This window comes from Salarias fasciatus, chromosome 20 (assembly GCF_902148845.1).
Source record: "Salarias fasciatus chromosome 20, fSalaFa1.1, whole genome shotgun sequence".
Lineage (NCBI taxonomy): Eukaryota > Metazoa > Chordata > Actinopteri > Blenniiformes > Blenniidae > Salarias > Salarias fasciatus.
The window spans coordinates 13,063,337-13,085,767 of record NC_043764.1 but is presented as its reverse complement, the minus strand read 5'-3'; the positions used below and the strand labels follow the sequence as shown (position 1 = coordinate 13,085,767).

The window sequence follows — 22,431 nt, the reverse complement described above, 5'->3', positions numbered from 1 at the left end:
CTAATCCTTTTCCCACTTTCTTTAAGGCAACATCTTTATTCAAACATCCATCTTTATCTCTACTGAAGTAACACAATATTATTGCGCCACAAGTTTTGGCTGTAACGGACAAGTGACTCCCAATAAAATAAATCACACAATTCCAGTGATTCAAGTGTCCTCAAACTGAAAATGTCTTTGAAACAGTTGCAGAGCTGCTGTACTTCTCCTGGTGCCGACTTAGCATTTGCAACAGCCTCAGCTAATATCTTCATGGTTACTATTACTGGAAAATCTGATTTACCGGAGAAACTCCTCAGTAACTGAAGTAACTCAGATGTCTTGGCTGCAACATGGAAGATGTCCGTCATTATCACTCAGTTCACCAAACAACTCAAGTTGGACTTCAGTTGCCGTCGCGACGTGATTCAAGCCTGAAACTGTTGTTTTCCCTTCAGTCAAAACAGAACTCGCAGTGTCGCCCAGCGCCCACACAGCGCGCCGGCTGCCACCTTGGGTACATTCTCCACTCCTCTCAGCCGCTCCCGTCCCTCCCCACCCTCCTGCTTTCCTTCTCCTCGGGTATAAACTCTACTCCTTTCTGCTTCTACACTCCCAAAACTGGAGAATGAATAAAACGGCTGTTTGGTGATGAGAAAGAGAGAGAGGCACATAATAACTTTATGTCTATTTGAGTTTCTATCATCATGTTGCCATAGCTACAGCTGCTATATAGATTGGTGTCCATACGAGCCTGGTTACTGTTTAACCTCCCCACCCACATTTGCCCAGATTAGGAAAATCAATAAGATAACAGCAGCAACACCGGCCTTGCCTTGCACCAACAACACCCTGCTCACACTACGGCACCCTGCGACTAAACTTCCACATTTTACACCTTGCAGAGAGGGAGCAAAAAGTGAATTCAGAGCGTGCGGCCGGAGGGGAGGCAGAGGACAACATGGTCAACGTAAACACACAAGTCAGCTCAAGTATGGAGCTCCCATTCGGTGAGTACACACTTTTAATCGCTTTGGTTTCTGTGTGGTTTTTGTTCGGTGAAGGAGAGAGAGGTGTCAACGTGTGGCAGCCGCTTTGCATTTTTCTTCCTCTCGGTCTTACTTTATTTATTTATTTTTTTGGCGGTTTGCACGGCGCGGCCGTGCAGCTCGACATCCTCTCTCTGGATCACAACTGATTCGGGGTGGAAAGATCATCGCCATATGTGTCTGGCTTTTTCACACGGCCGTAATCCAGGAGGTGTGTCAGAGATACGGAGGTTGTTAAAAAGGCCGTGGGAGCTGGACCTGCTGGAGATGATGGGACTGATGTGTCGGAGCAGACAGTGAATCTGGGGAAGCTGTAGCGACTTTATGTGTTTTGAGAAACGGTGTCAGTGTTACTCCGGAGAGTAAGACTGCAAACAAATAGTGCATAGGAAAAACTTTTTGGAGAAGTATATGGTGCAGAAAGATGGATTTGAATGACTGGAAGCAGCTGTTTTGTGTGGTAGTTTGCATAGATTTGCTCATGGCCAAGGTGCCATTTACTGAGAGGGATTGGATGTCATGTATTTCTCTTTAAATTCAAGTTTTCCCAACTTTTATTATTCATCTTTTACATGAGGTGAGATACTATTTATGATTAAAGCTATTTATTCAGCAGACAACACAAAACACACATTAAAAAAACATTTTAAAACCCAATTAAAGCAGAGCTGCCACTTCAGAGTGAAACAGTCTCAATTAACTCTAAACTCACAACAAGCAGTAAATATTGATTCAGTTCCGATTTTCCTTTGCTTTCAACATAAAACACATTGTTAATCACCCAGTGGCAAAAAATGAGACTATAAAGACTCATTTGCTTTCAAAGTCAAAGTTAAGTGAGACAGTTTGTCTGTATTACACCAAGTCATTTATAAAATTTCACTTTAATAGAATTCTGAATTATTTTGTACATTCTTACAAATTGCACCTTAATCATAGCACATTGTTGACACGGAAGTAAAAACTACTAATCATCATCCAAAACAAAATCTGAGCATGATTTAAACACTGAGTACTGCGTTGCTCATGCCACAAATGCATGGCCACAACAAGTATGACTGTATTACTGTAACAGTACATTAATAGACAACCAATCATGAATTTCCTCACTTTCCGTGCTCATTCTTCCTGGCTACCATGTATTAGCACATCAGAAGGGGCCTCTGAGGTCAGATAGATCCCCATCGGCTGCTCTGTTCTCCCTTCGCGGCTGCAGGCTTTGTGGTGTCTGCTTTGAGCTGCGTCAGTGAAAACACCGGCGTCACTGTTCCTCTGCTTCAAACGGCTTTCACGAGCAGAGGGTTTCCTTCTCTGAATGATTTGCATACGGCAGTGAGAGGCAGGGATGCAAATGCATTTTCACAAAGCTCTGACTGAACGTGAGGGAGAAGAGAAATCCCCAAAGTGACTGCCAGTGCAACTCGGTTTGATCCGTGGATACTGGCGCTGGGGCAACATGCTATGGTCATTGTGGAATAAAACAAACACAAAAACAGAACATATATACATAGTTTGTTAAAGTCATTCTCATTATTATTATCTTTTTAGAATAAATATTTCCCTGCTTGGCCGTGTTTTGCTTCATTGAACTTCAACTTCCTTATGAACTGTTGTAGCAGACACAGGCACGAACTAGTTTGGTTGAACCTCAAAGCGTGTTTTTTGTCTAAGGGTGGAATCCAAAGTACTCCACTTTACTCCACTCTGCAAAGAAAAGCCGGCAAGCCTGGACTTGATCGGAGGCCTCAACAGCATTTCTGCTTCTCCTGTCGCTTGTTTCCTTTCTATTAGACATTTCATAATAACTAAAATGAAGAGTACGACCTGCGAACACGTCGTTAGGCTGAATGCTATGATCAGACCCTTGGAGAGAGCTGTGGTTATTTCTATGCAAAATCCACAAACATAGAATCACTTCAAATAAATGCATTTGATTTTGCTTGAACTCATGCTAGATTACAGACTCACTCTGTTATTGAGCACAACAGCAACATTTTCTGAGAGGATTTGTTTACAGTATACAGACCAGGACATTTATGTTACATTCTTTGGCAGCAGCCCACTCTAAGCTTCTTTTTGGCCTGGATCACGTTATACTGTGCTGTTGATTTTCTCTCTCTCTCTCTCTCTCTCTCTCTCTCTCTCTCTCCATCAGACAGGAAAAAAACTGTTCTGTGGAAAAAAAAAAAAGTTATCTTTGTGTGGCTAATAAAGCTCGTCTGACGGGGCCCTCGCAGGACACACACAGTGTATGTCAGATGCATGGGATTAATTGCTTAACGGTCGCAGCCTGGACAAACTCCTCAGCTCTGCCACTGGCAGAGTAACTTGCTGAATGTAAACATGACAACAGCCGTTGAACAGACCACCGGCACATATCTGTTTGCCCACGAAGCCGAATGACTTTAACAGCGTGAGCGGCTTTTATCCCTCCTACCCGCTTCTCGCTGCTACAGCTGGGCTTCGGCATGCAAAAACGCGGAGCTTCACAAACAGTTGAGATGTTTATGAAAGTGAGACAATTCAAAAACTAGCTGGAAATGGAGCTTTCTCATTAAAGTTACCCTCAGGATTTCTACCGTCCTGTCATTCAGCCACAGATAAGACTTGTGCCATGAGCATCTCTGGACCATCAAAAACACAGTAATATTGAAGAACTCATATTAAAAATTAATTTTAGCTCTCACTCAGTTTATATTTAGCAACAATTGATAATAAGCACTCAAAATTTATTTGTACAGCACTTTCATGAAGATTAATATAATTAAAAGTGCTTCATAGAGCACTGAGGGAAAGTGACTGGACAAACAGTATTTCCCATCATGCCTTCTTCCTTAGGATTTTTCAGAAGAAATCAGACATAAAATGTTACCTTAGAGTTGATGAAAAATATATTAAACTAAAACATTAAACGCTAGTACAACGGTAAAGTAAGACACTTAAGAGATGTTGCAGTGGCTTCAGTTATCTGAGACGAGAGGTGAAACATTGACTCTGAAGACAAACGACAAGCTTGATCAACCAAACGCCTAAAACCGCAGATTGCGATGCAGACACACACATCTGGGATACAAAAAGTAATATGTGGAATGATGTTTGTAAGAAATAAAAAAAAATGTAAAGTTTTTAAACAGCTGCAGCTGGTCTTTGAGAATTAAACTTGTGAAAAATCACCCTGTGCCCGACGAAGACCCGCTCAGCGACTGACATGAGATATCGTCAGTCCTGACGTGGAGTATGAGTTTTAAAACGAATCTAGTTGTGTTTAACAGAAGCAGAAAGGCCAATTAGCAGCCCGCTTGGCGAGCTGGTATTACACACTGTTCACTTGACACTATTAATCCGGGTGCTCAAATCTCCAATCAAATCTCATTGTGACAGGCATTAGGGGATTATCCCTGCGAGCCTGGAGCCCTTAGAGCCGGGCCGGCGGCCTCAGGCAGACAGCGCCGTCCACTCGCAGCGGCACCGCGTCTCCTCGCCCAGCCTGCCTCAGCCTGGCCGGGCCGGAGAGAGCCGCCGAGGCTCATGGGCCTTCGCTCGGCTGGCCGGCTCACTGTCAGAGCTCGGCCTTCACAGGGATGTACGGCCAGGATGGGACGCCGCACTTCAGCAGCTCAGGTAAAGGTGGCGGGACGCAGGCAGGGCTGAAACGCAGACCGACGAACACAATGGCTTCGTGTGTTCTCGGTTTAGTGCTGCTCGATTCTCTCCTGAGAAATGAAGGAAAACAAGCCAACAAGAACCTTTTCTCTGAATATGCATTGTGTCTGTTAGACTATGGTCTGAACATACAAAGTTTAGAAAAAAAATGTTGATTAACCGAACTGTGGATGAAATTTGTGCCGATGGCGGCCTTTCTTTGCGGTGTTTGCATGCTCTCCCTGTGCATGTGCGGGATTTCTCTTGGTTTATTCCCTCACTTCAAAACGCTCATTGGTGACTGTGGGGTGAATGAGTGTGGCGGTCTGCAGCTGCCCTGAGGTGGTGTCTGCTCCGACACATCCACACTGAAGGATGGACGGTGAGGTGTGGACTGACGGTGTGTGTCCACATGATGGCAGCAGAAAACTGAGATTTCATACAATCCTGACAGAAAATCCTGACTCCAGCACTGCAGCCAGTGACTGTCAAGTTAGAAGAAAGAATTGTTTTGCTCACGACTGAGATGGGAGTTATTTTTGTATTGTATTTTCTATGATACTGTGTTTGACCACTTTTACTTAAGCAAATTCCTAAAAACTGCCTGAACATATGGAGTGTAGATCCAAAACTGCTTCAATTGATCATATTTTTGATACATAAACTCAAAAAGTCTACAAAGTCACATTTAAAGTTCTTTTTTTTTTTTTTTAAATAAAACAAACCAAGACAGAAAAATAACAGCAATAGTCAATAACGTTCAGGCAATCTTTAAGTAAAGAACTTGCTCGGTGGAAATGGTGAAACATCAGTGATTTTAGTCAGTTTAACGCTACGTTGCACGAGATCTGACTGTATCATGAGACGTAATGGTGCCTCTACTGAAATCAGTGTTGAAAATGAGAAAAAATAACTTTCAACATGATCATTTTACAGATTGAACATGTATTGAGAGCTGTGTGAAGGATTGAGAATTGACTTGCAAAACCTGCTGTGAATTATAGTTTAAATGCAGTATTGCTTTGTTATTATATTTATACATTAAATATGTTTCAACCCGCAGCCTGAAAATTAACAATAACTCTTTTGAATGTTTTAAAGGCCACTTTAAAGTGTAATATTCGGTCTGCTTCATTACTTTTCTACAGAGGCTTTCTGCAGTTTACCGTGCAGGTCCTGGTGATTCAAAACAATATATTATTCTGTAATTTGTGAAATTTGAAAGTGATTCAAGTTCCACAGTGATATTTAGGTTCTCTCACCATCATCTTACCCCTTAACTCTCATTCCATTCATGTATTTTTTAATCTGTTACCTATTTTTTTGGTCTAATGAGCAGTTTGAGATTTTCTTTTTAAATCTGCAGCGCAACTTTAATAAAATGTGATTGAATTATTTCCTGTGCAGGCGGTTATAGCAGGGTTTCGTCTTTCGCCCGCAGTCAGCTGGGATCATCAGCTTCAGCTCAGGGTCGAACAGAGATGAATGACATTCTATCTTCCACGTTGCTCGTCTCCAGAGAGACTTTTGGCCTGATTGGCTGCACATTACGTGCCGTCTCATCATCGCTGAATGGATTTATGACGAGGCAATTCCACTACCGATAAAGTAGCTCCTTTTTACTGCTGGTTGCCCATATTGCTGCCATCTGCTGTTCAGTCCTCTGTCCCAGTTACTGTCTCGGCCGTGCCAAATAACCCCAGAGGAGCGTCTGGACTCTCTGGTCAGCCCTAATGTTTGACCCCCTGAACTAGATGCAGCAATTTCACTTGTAAAGAGACGGTTAGAGCCGGACTGCGCTGCTCGGGCTGTTTGGCCCTTGTGCGGTGGGGTCAATGCGAGCCCACTGCGGATAAAGCCGTAAAGAAGCAGAATAGATGGATGATTTACTAGTTTTACTCCAAGTTAAACACGCAAATACTTCTTCCAGGCTGACCCGCCGGGCCGGCCGCAGTGAGCGACATGTGACCTCTGCAGACGGAAAGTCTGCCGTGAGGATAATGAGCTGACAATGAATTATATAACTTCGGTTTGATAAGGAGTCACCTGAAGTGATTGATTCGACAGGCTGCGGATCGAGTCGCTGACGATGCCCTGCTGTGTTAAGCCAAAAGAAACTGGAAAAAAGGAATTTGTTGACAGTGTTAATCAGGTTACTCTACTATTTTAGATGCAACACTATTAAAATGAAGCCCTGCGTTGATGGGATAACCTCCTGAATATCTGACGCTTTGTTATTCGAGCCGCGGCGGTCAAACACTGATTATCTGGCTGCTGACTGACGCAGCCATTGAGAATCGGGGAGATAAATGTTCTCAGAGCGAAGCTGCTGACGGGAGGCGACCAAGACACGCAGTCAAAATGAATTCTCAGCAAAACAGGGTTAATGATTGAAGGGGCTTATCACACGCTGTGATTGATTTACTTCGCACATCGGTCTTCATGTTTATTGATGCAATTGTTTACTTATTTCATGCACGGAGGCTGCTCGAGTCGCAACTAGATCCCGTGTTTTTCCTGTGTCGGACAGTTTGAGTGAAGGAAGCACGCTGACAGAAAGCTAAGAGGGAAGAAGTAATTAGACTGAAACCGCTTCCCTCCGACAGAACTCCCTCATGTATTTACCTGAATTTGCAACTCCTTGTTATAATATGAAACCACTAAATCAGCTGGAAAAGGTTTATCATTAGCCTGAAGCACGAAGAGCTGCCGACAGTATCATGGGAAAAATGTGAATTCAACCCTGACCGCTTCTTTGAGTCAAACACAACAGAATAAAGCATCTTTTTTGTAAGTGTAACAACTACAGTGAAATTTAAAAGTGTCATCCAACCTGGGTATCATACATGACTCAAGTTTAACTTTGTTCTGTTCCTCCTTATAAAACCTGTTTAAATACCAACTTAAAACCAGAGAAGAATCACAGCCTTTAAACCCAGGTGTGTGTAGCAGGTCTCCAAGGCCTCGTGAAGAAGGCAGATAAACTAATGAGTCTAACTCACAAGAAAAATACAAAAAATATATGGCTGCATCTCAAAAAATCCTAATACAGCTGAAAAGTTAATAGTTTTCTGTTATCAGAAACTCAATAATAGGAAAAACATTTGCAGCACTCTGCAATGGAACAATGTGTTGATGATTTTTTGATTTATAAAATAAAATGATAAAGAATAAAGCTAAAAAACAAGGCTTTAAATATCAATTTATGCATAATCAATTTTTTTTTTAAATTAAAGTTTAACTGTCATTCACAGAAGAAACAAACCTTTCCATTGCATTTAACATTTGGAGATGAGTTGAGCTTTTTTGAAATGCAATGAGTCTTAAAACTGAACCAAAAAGATAACTGGATGAAGATTAAATAGCAAATCTGTGTCATTAGAAGTGAATAGTTCGTTGGCACAGGCAATGATGTTCCCCAGCTCGGCCGCAGGGGCTTGCATCAGCCGTGTTATTTGCAGATAGCTATCTGTTGACAAGGTCTTTGCCATGACACTCTACTCACCTATCTCCTCCATCTGCTGCAGCAGCCTCAAATCTGCTGCATGCAGCACATTGTCTCCTTCTCTTTTGCTCTTATCAACACACTCCTGGGACGAGCCTCACATTTCCACTGTGGTTTGTAGCTCGCTGAAGAAAGAAACCAAAATAAGTCCCAAGACAAGCTTTATATTCCACGTGTTGCTGGACTCTCCCAGGCCGTCCTGACCGGCTTGCTTTTTTTTTTTTTCTCTCCATTTTGTCCCTGGCCGCCGGCTCCGGGGCTTTGATTTTTACCACGCCGCTTCCCCGCTGCCTGCCTTTGGGATCGGACTTGGGGAAAATGAATTGTAGTCATTGAGGAGAACGTACAAATAGGCAGTGGTTACAAATGGAGTTTGGTCAGTGGTCGGAGATTCCTATTCAGAAGATAGACAGGACTTTGTTCACAAACTGGAGTTTGAAGTTTCAAAGGGGAGAATCACACAAGTGTTACATCAGGTCTCAGCGATCCTTTGACTTTTAGCCCCGGGGCAATAGTTTGGGTGACTGATTATAAGACAGCGCTGTCTGGCCCATCACATTTCAGCCCAGCAGCTTCCCTCTGTGCCTAGTATGTGATTAATAACTAAAATCTGCCACCATCGTCTAAATATCCTGGAAGATTGTTTTCTCCAACAGCATCATGCTCATAACTACTTCGTCCAGATTTTTGAGACAGAAAACAACACTGACACACAGAAAGATTAAAAGACTATAGTGAATATAAGTTTTCAATCAATCACAACACAAACAATCTAAGTGTAAAACTGAAGTCGAGCACAACAGTAAGTCACCATACGGGATAAAAACACATCTTGTGACCGTCCTGTCTCAGCTCATCGTGACACACTGCTTGAGTTTCTGCTGTGATACAATCTGAAGTGAACTTTGTCACATGAGGCTGCTTATGAAAGTCTTCAGAGCTCATCTTTTAGTTTTGTTATCTCCTGACACATGAAAACAAAACAAGCATCTGATCTGCTCATTATGACTGATTTAGAAGACTTGACTAATATGAATGAACTGCTGAAAATGAACCAATGACATTTAACTCTGCAACTCACAAGCCTTCAGATATAATAAGCAATGCAACTGTGAGACTGCAGGTACTGACATTACTTCTGCTCACTTCCTCTGGCTGCGTTTACATTTACAATTCTAGCTACGTTGTTTTTTTATGGTCGAATAATAAACCCATTATTCCTACCCATAATGCTTAGATTCCATGTCAATATTGAAGGTGGCAATAAGCACAAGTTTTTGTCAAGTGCAGGGAAGAATACCAGACCGAACACTTCCCCGTGTGATCGTGGCTCATTGTGAAAATATTACAACTTCCGCTGGAGTCAAACCCAAAGAATGCAGTGGGGTTATCACCAGTAATCCAAACAGTAAGCTGCCACATTCCCATATGAATGAAATACTCTGAACATTCTGTAAAATGCGGTGGGAGAAAGTGAACTGACTGAAACTTTTGTAAAGCTTTTTTTCCATTGTTATAATGTTCAGATAGACATAAAGAAACTCAATACATATAATTATAATCATGATAAAATCAGAGCATGTAGGATGAACACTCACCCAGCCAGCGATGAGTGAAGGTTGGTTACACTCCGGACAGTGCACCTCTCATTTTTAGAATCACCAGTTAGCCTTAAAGTCTTGTTTTTGGGTTGTGGGAGGAATCTGGAGTGCACAAACAACCCACAAAAGCACTGGAGGAACATGCAAACTACACAGAAAGCAGCTTTCAAGGCCCTTAACCCTGAAGTCATCAGGTCATCTCAGGAAAAGCATCTGGCATGAAGCCTGCGAATCGTGCAGAAAGCAACCAGAATAGAATGAAACAGAACTGAAACTTTCACAAAGAAAGAGAAAAGTTTAAGAGCTGTAGCTGGCATTGCAAACTGAAAAAAAAAAAAAAGCATATTAAAGTAATGAAATAGCGTAAATCAGATTTAGTGGATTGGAGGGTTATTGCACATCAAGGTTTGTGTAGAAGGTGGACGGGTGGTTGACTATTTTTAGAAGCTATTATTTAGTCCCTTTCTTCATGTTTTAAAAAGTCTGGATCTTTTCCTATAATCTTGCTGGGAGAAAAAGGCTTTTTTTTTTTTTTTCCAAGGTCTAATTTGTTTGTCAGTGCAAAGGGTCCGGGGGGAGGAGGTGGTCTTCAGAGGCCGGAGTCAGGAGACCCTGTGGCTGAATGATGGATTAATCAACAGTGGATGAGGGAAGTGAGCTTGTTTTAACTCCCTGAGGAAGTAAACTCTCACATGATAGGAGATATTTTATAGTCCAGGCGTGGTCAGTGAAGATGTTCAGTCTCTGCTCTGGCGTTGTCAAAGCACCATCCTGCATCTTAAAAAGCATCTCAGTATCGAACGTCTTTTCAGTAAACCAATCAGTTTATTTGTTCATTGCATTTAGTTGATCACCAGAACACCAAAGTGGGTCTTTAATCAATCTCCTGGAAGCACATGTATTTCACAGCTTCTACACTGTTTAAATCCAAGCAGAGTAAAAGAAGAGGGAAACCTCCACTCCAAAAAACTGATAAGTCACAAGAGGAGTTGAAGCTGCCCTGTGTGACACATCAGAACTGTTTGTCAGTTTCTGATTAAGAAAGTTATGACCCGGCAGATTATACTTTATTGTCTTGTATATGACTGTTCCTTGAGAAGTTCACAGAAATTTCAGATGGGAGAAGCAATAAAAGCGCTTTAATGGCGGGCGAGATAAGATTTGCTGGGAGTGACTCATTCATAGCTCCACACTGATTCCCTCGTCCCTCCCGCCCGCCTCCCCGGTCATTGCTTTGAAATAATCAGCACACTTCTTGAGCAAATATGGACATTGCAGAAGAGCAGCACGAATCGAACATGAAGCAAATGTTGTAATGGTTGACCTCTGTACACACAAGCGAAAAAACACGCTCCCATCGAACTGCAAAGTGATCATCAGCAAGTCAAAAGCTGCCGATTGTTGTTTAATCACAGGGTTTTTTTCCATCGATTACATCAAGCTGTTCTTGCATACGCTTCAGTACCAAAGCAAACAGAGAACTAATGGGATCAGTCAGAAAAGATTTGGGGTTGTATCACTAAAGCAAAGCGAGCAGATCATCTCAGAATGATGCACAGGAGCTGAAGGAATGTTATAGTGTTTGCCCGCTCAAGAAAACATAATTTTACGAGTGCCCAGTATAATCTGAGTGTATGGTTAACAGGTTGAGATACACGCGGTTTACTGCTGCTTGAGGTCTGGATGAACTCGGGATCGTTGACCTACCGCTATGTACTGGCACTTTCTCTTCAAATACAAGGCTACTGTTTGCTGTGGGTGATGTGGAAAAAGGTGGTTGCTTTGCGCAAGCACTGAATTTATTTTGGTAAACAATCGCACTCAGGACAGCGCGTTGCAACAGTCACATGTGAAAACTGCCGAAGACCGGAGAGCACGTGTGCTTCCTGAGCAACGCTGCATCATTTTTCAGGTCGAATGCGACACATTTTAATCCACACATGAAACTTTCAGTTCAGTCTTGAATAAGAATAATGAAGTATTCAGGTCTAAATGTTCGGCTTGCTCAGCCTTTATACCGTACTCAGTGGAAAGCTTGAAAATATCTGTCATCTGTCATCTTATCTTTTGTCCATATAGAATGCTTCTCCTCAGTACACACCTAAACCATCTACAGCTTGATTTCTGATCTCAGTCTCAGTGACTTGTGGATGCATGTGGACAGATGTGTGTGGATTCACATTTTTCAGTTTGACACGATATGCCAGGGTGACCACAAAGGGACGTGAGGCAGCAGTAGAAGAAAAAAAAATCAAAAATAACAAATAAAACTGAAATTATAGCTGAAACCTAGAGGAAGACAGTGAGGAAGGTCAGGGGTGAAGTTATCTTATAGAACTATCACAACAGTAAAATAGCTCGTTCATGGATGTGGAGAGTTGTGTGTTTGTTTGTTTTTTTGTGTCTTGAAATCTGTGTGCCTGTTGTGAGAGTTGTGACACAGATTTGTATCAACGTGTGTTTGGAATACATACATTTGCATATGAATATCAAAGTATATGTCCGTATACAGATTTGTAGTTGTGTTTGGTGTATTTGTGTGCGCTTGTACCGAATGACGTGTTAATTTAGATGTCTGCACTCCCACTCAGGATAGCCTTCCAACTCTGTATCCAGTACATTTTGTTTTGTCTGCCATGACAGGTTAACTTGTAAAGAGGGCTTCTTTGCCCTCAGTCTGGACTCAGGCTCGCTGCAGTCAAGCCAGATTCTAAGCAGCTTCTGTAAAGTTAGGTTTGGAAACTCTGAGCAGTGTTAGGGTTGTAAAGCATGTGCAGGTAACAAAAAAGAGAAAATCAATGAGCAGGCAACCTGACAAGCACAAGCCTGCAAGTCCAACTGAGGGCAAGAAAACCTGAGTTATGAATGACTCTCAACCAACAAAAGAGCGTAATCTATATGCACAAATAATTTTGCTCCTACTCTATATGTTTTCCTTCCAGCTGGAAACAGGAAAGCAGGTCTGTAAATACATTTGATTATTTATTTTTTTTCCACTTAACATCAGTTGTAGAACCACAATATAAATGGATAGCTAATTACTCTCAACACTCATAAACATGAGCTCAAATATATGATCTGGCTACCATCAGATTCCTTTCACTACAGCTGTGCCATAAAACATAATATGACATAGGAAGGATCATGAAGGATCATTGCTAATTTTTCATGGGTGAAGTCTAACTGTCTTGACGTTACTGCTCATCTCTCAAATGCATGATTTATACCAGTGTGTTACAATTTGAGTTGGTGAACAGATTTCTCGATGAATTTTTTATTTTTTGTTGTTGCCATAATGCATTGCCAGAACAATGGGAAAAAAATGCTACACAAATTTCTTTACTTGGTGTCTACCTTCAGGCTAAAAGAAAAGCTTAATCTCTAATTTTGTATTCATCCTTGCATTAATGAGGGCGGGGTTGGTCTGACTGAGGCGTTGCGGCTCACAAGTTTGTGGCTGCAGCCTTCAGTAGCCTTCAGCGGGTGTCTCTCAATCAAGCTCAGAAAAACCACAGCCTGCAAAGCGGCCGGGAGGATTTTTGGCAGAATTGGCACTGTGGACAAGTAGGAAGTCCTGCTGGAAAAAGGAAATCGGCTTGTGGGCAAACAGAAGCAGGAAGAATTAGCTGTAAAATCTCTTGACTTTGGACTTGATTAAACACAACGGAGGATGATGTGGCAGCTGGAATCATCACTGTGGACTCTTCACAATGGAGCTGGGATTGGGAGAGTCGCTCCACACTTTCTCCACACTCTGAACTCTGGTTCCTTTCAGAAATGCAACACTGACTGTAAAGTGAAACGGTGATCATCCCTCTTGTGAATCTGCATTGGCATTCTGAGGGCTTTAACACCGGATTCCATACTTCTTTATCCTTGACACGTTTGTGTGTGTGTACGCTGTTCTCAGTTCACTCTTTGTGAAGCTCCTCAAATTTCTTCAATAGTTTTCTGAAAACTGCAGCTCATCCATCCCGTTTGTTGCAGATTTGCATCTTCCACGTTGTTTTTCCATTCAACTTTCCATGAATCTGCTCTGATCCAGGCTGAACTGGCTTTCTTTTTTGGTATTTTAGTGTCTCTGAATGGTAGTTTTGCCTCTTTCTAACATTACTGTAATCAAGTAGTATCTTTTGGCATTTATATGAGGATTTTAGTTTGTAATTTTCCTCATACTAACTTCAGTTTTGGCCGACTCATCATATACTACTTCACTATAAATCACAGTCCACAACTTGAATCAGTATTTAAACAATGTGGTATGCATTTTGAAAACGTATAACTTCTGGAAACACAGAAAAATCAAGCTTTTTGATTGTGTCTAAAACAAATGGTTGTAGTGTAATGTCGATTTACTTCTTTGAGAAATGTGGTTTGGATATTTATTCATTATCATCAACGTAAGCTAAATGACTGCTAATGCAAATGTAACATATAGCATTAAAGCTGACTAATACTTCAAATAGACTATGAGAACAGCACTTTGTTCCACTACTTGAGTATTTTTAGTAAACATACTTTTAATTTTAATTTTGTACAGTTCAATCTATGCATGAATGGTTGTTCTTGAATATAATTTTTGATACTGTTCTAGTAACCGTGATCAGTTAAGCCTGCCAATGTCTTCAGACATCTAGGTGATCCTTTATCTAATTTTTGTCTCAAAGAAAACTGGGCTGCTTGGTTTTGTGTGCTACTGATATAATAGTCATTTACGACTCATTTCTACTACCATGTGGTTTTAAATACAAAGTATCTGCAAGCCAAATGCAGTCCCATTGCTTCGTATTATCATTGTATGGGTACGGCTGTGCAGATTTGCAATGGTAAGCTATATATGTGTGAATCAAAACACTTTTCTGATTCCGATTTCAAAGAATTCTAGCAGTTCCTGTTCGAAAATCAGGGGAAAATCGTTATTTTTTTCTTTCTAATGTTTATGGAAAAAAAAGTATAAATTTACCAATCAATCTAAGCTACCAGTTTGAGCTTTATAGAGCTATATAGGTGCTGGAACTGACGCGCACGTGATTGCAGCATGCCAAAGCACCACCAAAGAACTGGGTTATGAACCTGCTTTAAAAGAGGCGAATAGTGATTTGCCAAAGGTTTGACCTGATAGAGCTCTTGCGTGGAGGAATTGTTTATCCATTACTGACTGGGAACCATGCAGAGGTAGCAGATATCGAAGTTGTGCTATCTCTTCCAAAAAAGAAAAAAGGAAAAAAAAAACAACCCTGTGATTCACCATTGAAGAGGCTAGTTAACCATCAACCAGACAGACACTCCACCTCTCCTCTGGTTAGCGGTACGAGGGGAAGGAGGAGAGTTCTCTGCTGTCAGTCACTGGGCTCCTCTCTGACACCAGTAACCACCATCCAAACCCACTGAGGCCAGGAAGCCAGCCTGTCACTGGGTGGAGCCAGGCCCAAAAAGAGAGGAAGGAGGTGGGGGGGGGGGTGGGGGGGTTCGTATAGGTGTGTGGTGGTGTGAGAAAAGAAGAAGGAGGACGAGAAGTGGGGGGGGCACATTAGTGTCTTGGACAAGTCTTTCTGCTCCACTGTCAAGTAGTTGAGAATTTGTTTCCCCTGAGCGCTGGCTGGCAGACATGGACATGGCAGACTACAGCGAGGCTCTGGACCCAGCCTACACCACGCTGGAGTTCGAAAACATGCAGGTGCTCCCGTTGGGCACAGGTGAGTCACATATATGCGGCCGTGGCGCTGAACTTTGAGACTTTTACTGTTTAAAAACTTTGGTCAGCAGAGGACGGAGGCTCATTTGGCATGGGGTGATAAAAGGGGGTCATTTGTCCGTTTGCCCCATGCAGCCATCATCATTTATCACTTTAGACTTCGATAGCTCAACATTAAGGGATTTTTGTTTTGCTGGACCGGTGCCAAGCCATTTTCACCTGTTTCAGCTTGCAGGGTGATGTCAGTGGGATCAATATTCACTCCGTGATGAAGCAGAACTTTTAAGTATCGTGACTGAGCTTCTCCTGTTACAAACGGTCCGTTCCCACGCCGTCCAAACTGCAGAAATGGGATGCAGTTTTTCGATAGGTGCTGCGAATGACACCGACTCATTTGTAGAGGCAGCCTCCCATGACTTCTGGCTGTCATCCGCGTATCATAAACAGAAGAGGATCGTTTCAGATCCCACTGCACTTAACTTCATCCTCTCTCACACTCCAGTGAAGCTCATATTCTCAATGTGTACCAAACTCGGTGACTGACTGAGCCAGTCTTGTGTCTGTGAGGTTGCATGAAAAGAAGTCTGCGGTGATTGCATTTTCACAGGTAATCAAACCTTCCTCAGTCACGCTGTGTTGACTCTGTCTGAGCTACTCAGGCAGGAAACAGATTAGTTTCTGATCAAGGCGGCTTTTCAGCGGAGGTGATCAGACTAATCTCTCCTGCGGTTGACACCCACCGAAAATGAATCAAAGTGACAGTAGACAGCCTTTAAATTCCTCAGCAAACATATTTTTTTCCTGCCTATGGACTATCGTTACATTTAAGTCCAGTTTCAGGTCAAGGAGTTATCCAACTAACGCGCTCAACCCCCTCCTGACCTAATGAGGCGATATTTCTATTCTTCTTGTCTTTCTGGCCTTTAGATTCATCGCCGGCTGAAAGTGCTAACATGAACGCTGCGAGTCACCTGGCGGTAGGCAGCTTATGCGCCATATGTGGGGACAGAGCGACCGGCAAACACTACGGGGCGTCTAGCTGTGACGGCTGCAAGGGCTTCTTCAGACGCAGCGTTCGCAAAAACCACATGTATTCCTGCAGGTGAGAGCAAACCGCATGCTGGAGACTATTATTCATTTATTTATCTGAGTCATAATGAGCTGTTGACTGATTGTTGCAACATTTATTGCATCGCTCATCATGTTGTTTTCCTTGAATCAATACAAGCAACAAACAGCAGTTTTCTCCTAAATTCCCAGGTTCAACAGGCAATGCATTGTGGACAAAGACAAGCGGAATCAATGCAGATACTGCAGACTGAAGAAATGCTTCAGAGCTGGCATGAAGAAAGAAGGTAGATAGCTTTTTACCTCTCCAGAATGAAGCGGCAAACCTATAAACTCAATCTATACAGTTGGAAAAGTTCTGCTGTTGTGAAAACTTCCAATTCTCTGACAGAAACGCAGAATTTTCACTTTAATCAGCAAATCACGGCCACAGTGTGAGCTGTCTCCACTGATAGGATTTGTCTGAGTGTGTCGCAACACCCAGGAGAGGACTACACCTTGTTAATGTTCACTCAGCAGAGCATCGAAGCCTCTGGCCAGCTTATGCTGAGCAAACACTTCCGAGCAATAATAGCCATATACTGATAAACATGACAGCCTTGGAAGGCTTATTTTTCTTTTAAATGACTTGGAGATCCGTCACACTGAAAGGCAGCGACAGAGACCAACTTTTTTTTATCTTCTTTTCTGTTTTCTTGCATCTTAAATTGATATTCTAAAGCCGCAGCACTAATAAGACTCTAAATCTCTGTGTGTTTTTAGCCGTGCAGAACGAAAGAGACAGAATCAGCACCAGGAGATCCAGCTATGAAGACAGCAGTTTACCGTCCATCAATGCACTCATCCAAGCAGACGTACTGTCACGACAGGTATCAGTCATCTCCGAAACTCACATTTACCTGCGGCTAATCACTCATAACGACACATTCGCGTCTGCAATCTTCCCAAAAAACAGATCACGTCCCCCGCGCCCATACTGAACGGCGACATAAGAACCAAAAAGATCGCCGCCATCACAGACGTGTGTGAGTCCATGAAGCAGCAGCTGCTGGTGTTAGTGGAGTGGGCCAAGTATATCCCGGCCTTCTGTGACCTGCCCCTCGATGACCAGGTGAGTCTGGTACACAGACACAGTGTACACAGTAGTAAAGACGCTCTGGTCACTCATCAACCCGTCTGCTATTGGCCATGATGTGGGCTGCAGGGCTGCACGGCGGCATGTCTTCGTAAACCGGAAGACAAACTACACAAATCCTGAAGGACAGCAGACTTCTCTATCATGGAAAAACTTGACTTTTCGCCTCGGATGGTTAATGTGTTTAAATCCTCAGAGAGGATGTGATGAGCTGTTTTTAAAAACGTGCAGAATCATTAACAGTGTGATCGCCGGGACTCGGTAACTGATTTGCGGATGCAGTGAGACAAGCGTCGGCCTTCAGCAAAGGCTGTTCTCTCTCGTTCTGAGCTCTCAGTCTCAGCAGAAAAGCATCCTGTGAGCGAGGGATCAACAAGTACTCCACAACCCTGAAACCCCTAATGATTCCCTTAATAAACCCTTAATGAACCCCTGACTCCCAGTAAGCATATTTACACGTTTGTTTTCAGGTGGCGCTGCTGCGAGCTCACGCAGGAGAACATCTTCTCCTTGGTGTTGCAAAGAGGTCCATGCTATACAAAGACATCCTCTTATTAGGTAAAACTGTCAATGCACCTATAATCCAAATACTTACTTTTCAATAATATTGCTTCATCCTGGGAAAAAAATAAATCTAATGCAGCGTTTTAAATTTTCCCTCCCGCAGGAAACGACCACATCATCCCCAGAAACAGTCCAGAGCTGGAGGTAGGAAGAGTGGCAGTGAGGATTCTTGATGAGCTGGTGCTACCTTTCCAGGAGCTTCAGATAGACGACAATGAATATGCATGCCTAAAGGCCATAGTGTTCTTCGACCCAGGTACTAACATTTTGAACTCATTGGTTCTTGTTCTCCCAATAATTCCAGTGAAGATTTCATAGGGCTTAGATGCCTGAAAAGGCCCCCTACCTAAGTCAAAAGTGACTCATTAGCATGTTTCTCTTCACCAACAGACGCCAAAGGTCTCAGTGACCCCGGAAAAATCAAGCGCATGCGATATCAGGTCCAGGTCAGCCTGGAGGACTACATCAACGACAGGCAGTACGACTCCCGGGGTCGCTTCGGCGAGCTGCTCTTGCTGCTGCCGACGCTACAGAGCATCACCTGGCAAATGATCGAACAGATCCAGTTTGTCAAACTGTTCGGAATGGCCAAGATCGACAATCTGCTCCAAGAAATGCTTCTAGGAGGTGAGCTCTTTTCAGATTGTTTACTTAGACTAAGGATTCTGCTAACGGTGGCCCAAGGGGCTGCATTAGTAGCCATTTACACAAATATGTGGTTTTACAGGTAATGAAACTGCGTCTAAATTTAACCCAGGTATTAATTTTAAATACAATAACACCAGATGTGTTTTAAAATGATCTAATGGGTTTAACTTGCACACAAACACTCGTGGGTGTTGTTGAAGGAAATTTCTGGACTTCGTTAGTTTTTTTTTTTTTCTTGGTTTTTTGCCTTTTACAACCAAAAACAAAGCCTCAAATATACATTTTATATGTAATGCAGTCAGTTTGAAATTGTAAAACAAACCATATTGGGGAAAGCAGTGTTTTAGCGAGAGTAGCCAACGTTACGAGATACTGACAGCTGAGACAACAGATTGGTAATGCTGGAAAAGAAGCAGAATTTATAAAGACATGCATGCAGACTACTGTTGAATGCTGCATATGGAAGACAGAGTTTTCAGAAATTTCACATTATTTTTGCACCAGGAGGCACCGTTAAACACAATGTAATGCTGTAATTTCACTTACTTTTTCAGAGGTGGTCCATTTCTTCAGGTTCTATTTAAATGTAAGTGTACCCTATGTATATTCATATTGATGACAGTATATTTGTGGCCTTTGCCTCTTAGGCTCTGCTAATGAAGCTCCACATGCGCCCCACTCTCTGCACCCCCACCTGGTTCAGGAGCACCTCAGCGGCAACGTCATCGTGACCAGCAACATGCCGACGCCGATCCATAACGGTCAAATCTGTAAGAAAGAAATACAAACTTACATTTCGTCCAACTAATCTATTTTATGTCTTATCTAAAATTCTGCCATTGATCTGCACACTATTAAACGGTTTATATGTTAATGGAATGCTTATCAAACAGAAACGTAATGCGTCTGTCAATCATCTACAGACTCAGGCCAGAAAGTGCAGCAAAGGAATCAAGCCCAACATATAAGCTGCTATACTTCACAGAAATCAAACAAACTAGCAAGTGAACTTCAGTGAGCCTCAATCACCATGTTTAAATTGAAACTCTTGCTTTATGCAGATGATATAGTTTTCTAAAAACACATGAGGTTCTGATTTTGTCCCTCTTTAATCCAACTTCTATACCACTTTATCCCAGTGAGGACAATCTCACTACTACGTGAGACAGCTTTTTCTATTTTTTCAGCATTTCTTTTCATATTTATTCTTTGTTTTAAAAAGTTTTTACGTTTCTGTAAAGCACATTGACGTGTCTTATATATAAAATGTGACGTCTAAATTGCAGCTGCCTTGGAAAATGAGGTTGCCTTAAATTGCGCTGTAAACTGTAAAAAGCTGAACAAGCTTTGCCTTTTCAAGACTGATGAACACAGCTGAAATCATTGATCTGTGTCAACAGAGTTCAGCTATAATTTATTGAATAGAAACCCCCTCCGTGGCTGCATGTGCACTACAGTCAGGTAGCTGGAAGGACAAACAGGCTTGGCAACGTAATCCTCTCAGTTCTTCACGGGAACTAATCTGGCTTACTTTGTCAAAGAAAACTTCTGTTATTCTTTCTTAACATGTTTAATGCTCTGAGAAATTTCACAAAAGTGCTTATTTTCCTTATCTGAAAAAAATGGTGTTGCCCAATGACATGCTATACCCTCAGATGGGTAAATACGCACCTGCTTACGCTGCAATTTCCCCCTCTAACTTGCTTTCTGTCTGTTTGTGCTCTACTTTTCAGCCACTCCTGAAACCCCCATACCATCTCCACCTACTGCCTCCTCCAGTTCAGAACATTACAAAATGGCTCAGGGGGTCATAGCCACTGTGCCCAAGCAGCCAACCTCCATCCCTCAGCCGACCATTACAAAGCAAGAAGCTATCTAACAACCCATTTCAATCTCTATACTTTCAGTTTTTGTATTATACCATGTTTAGTTTTTACCCAATCAGCATTGAAGTTGTGAAACTTGACTGAAACAAAGTAACTTAAAAGACAGAATATAATTGAATGTGTGTTCCCAGCCTGAGTTTTCAGGGATTTATTTGTACATAAATGCAGCTGCAGTTGAGCTCCGCAGCTCAGTAAAAGCCAGATAAAACTGTAAGCGTTGTAACTTTCCAGGCTGTTCTGTGAGACTGACATAAAAAGAAAGAAAAAAAAAAACGAAAAACAAGTACACTGTTGTATATAGAGTTCATTATTGGAAACATCACTTACTTTAGTATGTGTGTGCATTGAGGCTTATATTAGACATGGTAACATGGCCATGTCAGTATTTTATGAATGTTACAACAGGCCTTATATTGTCTTTTATTTAGTGTTGCACAGTTGTTGTTTGTTTCTTTTTATTTGTAATTTTTTTTTTCTGTTTGTTATTGATGAAACGAACTCAGAAAAAAAGCTAAAGGAAATCACTTGAATGAGTCCAGCTATCTGGGGTCTCTTAAATATTTTGTGAAAAAGTCAAATATAAAAGTGGTGTGTTTTATGCACTGGATAAAATCTAACATTAGAAAACGCTTGGTGCATGCCGTGATTTTACTAGCGCCACTTTTCAGAAGACATAGGCAGAAACGTAAAGGAAGTTTCCCATTATTGTATTGTGTTGTTTTTTTTTATGTTGTATTTTGTTGTTTAGTACTTTGTCACAGTTTACCTGATGGTTTAAATTGTGCCTTGTAACCTGTACTGCCTTAAATGACCAGGTAATGTTTCGCCTTACAATGTGAAGATGACTTAATAAATCCTACAGTCTATTTTTACACTGCATTTTGAAGACTATGTTTCACACCACACTCATGAGAGGCATTAACTGAGGTAATAAGGCTGTTTACACGGTGTCTGACAGATAGACAGAAAGTCTGTGAAGGGGAAGGGAAAAAAAAGGTCCAACGTGGCAGTGCTGCTTGGTCACTGATAGTCTCTACAGCAATATGTTGCCTCAGACTGATAAACAGCCATAAAATCATTACAGATAGGAATTTATGACGATAAAGACGGGAGGGAAACTTCAAAGATGTTTTGCTACATTCCAACTGGGAAATAAATAATACAATGAATTCAGACTTCACTTCATGTTTGTTCACGAAAAGGGACCAGAAGCCTGAAAAGATGAAATAGTCCCATGTTAACCTCTAAGTAATTAGGAGTGAGGATTTAGGCACATTTATGGTACAACAACAGGAAATATTGAGTGCTGTTTCTAGGCCAGTAATTACATTAAATCAGATTAGTGTCATTAGCTAAGTTAAATCCTTTGCACAAAAGGTCATAATTCCTTGTGTTGTATCATGCATTGAAACATGATTTTGAAACATCTCTGATACACCAGACACTTGTCAGCTAAAGGGACCTGCAGCCATTCACTAACCTTTGCCTACACAGCAAACTACTGTTGAAAAAATTGTACAGACATTTGCTGAAGGGTGGATGATAGATGGGTTAATGGATTAGAAATTAAAAGAGTCGTTACTTACATGGCATGTGTACATTTGGGACATCAGATTATTATTATAACATCAGATTAGGATTAAACTATAGAAAATCCTA

General features: G+C 41.8%; 1 protein-coding gene across 1 annotated transcript; it reads left to right on the top strand.

Annotated features, from left to right (window-relative positions):
- Nucleotides 1-15,384: 15,384 nt before the first annotated feature.
- Nucleotides 15,385-20,817, top strand: hnf4a (hepatocyte nuclear factor 4, alpha). Its single transcript, XM_030119573.1, has 10 exons — nucleotides 15,385-15,472; nucleotides 16,399-16,573; nucleotides 16,732-16,826; nucleotides 17,302-17,408; nucleotides 17,495-17,650; nucleotides 18,145-18,232; nucleotides 18,342-18,494; nucleotides 18,629-18,865; nucleotides 19,534-19,656; nucleotides 20,620-20,817. Exons 1-10 carry the CDS (start codon nucleotides 15,385-15,387, stop codon nucleotides 20,763-20,765), a joined length of 1,368 nt encoding a protein of 455 aa, XP_029975433.1. The 3' UTR covers nucleotides 20,766-20,817.
- The last annotated feature ends 1,614 nt before the right edge of the window (nucleotides 20,818-22,431 follow it).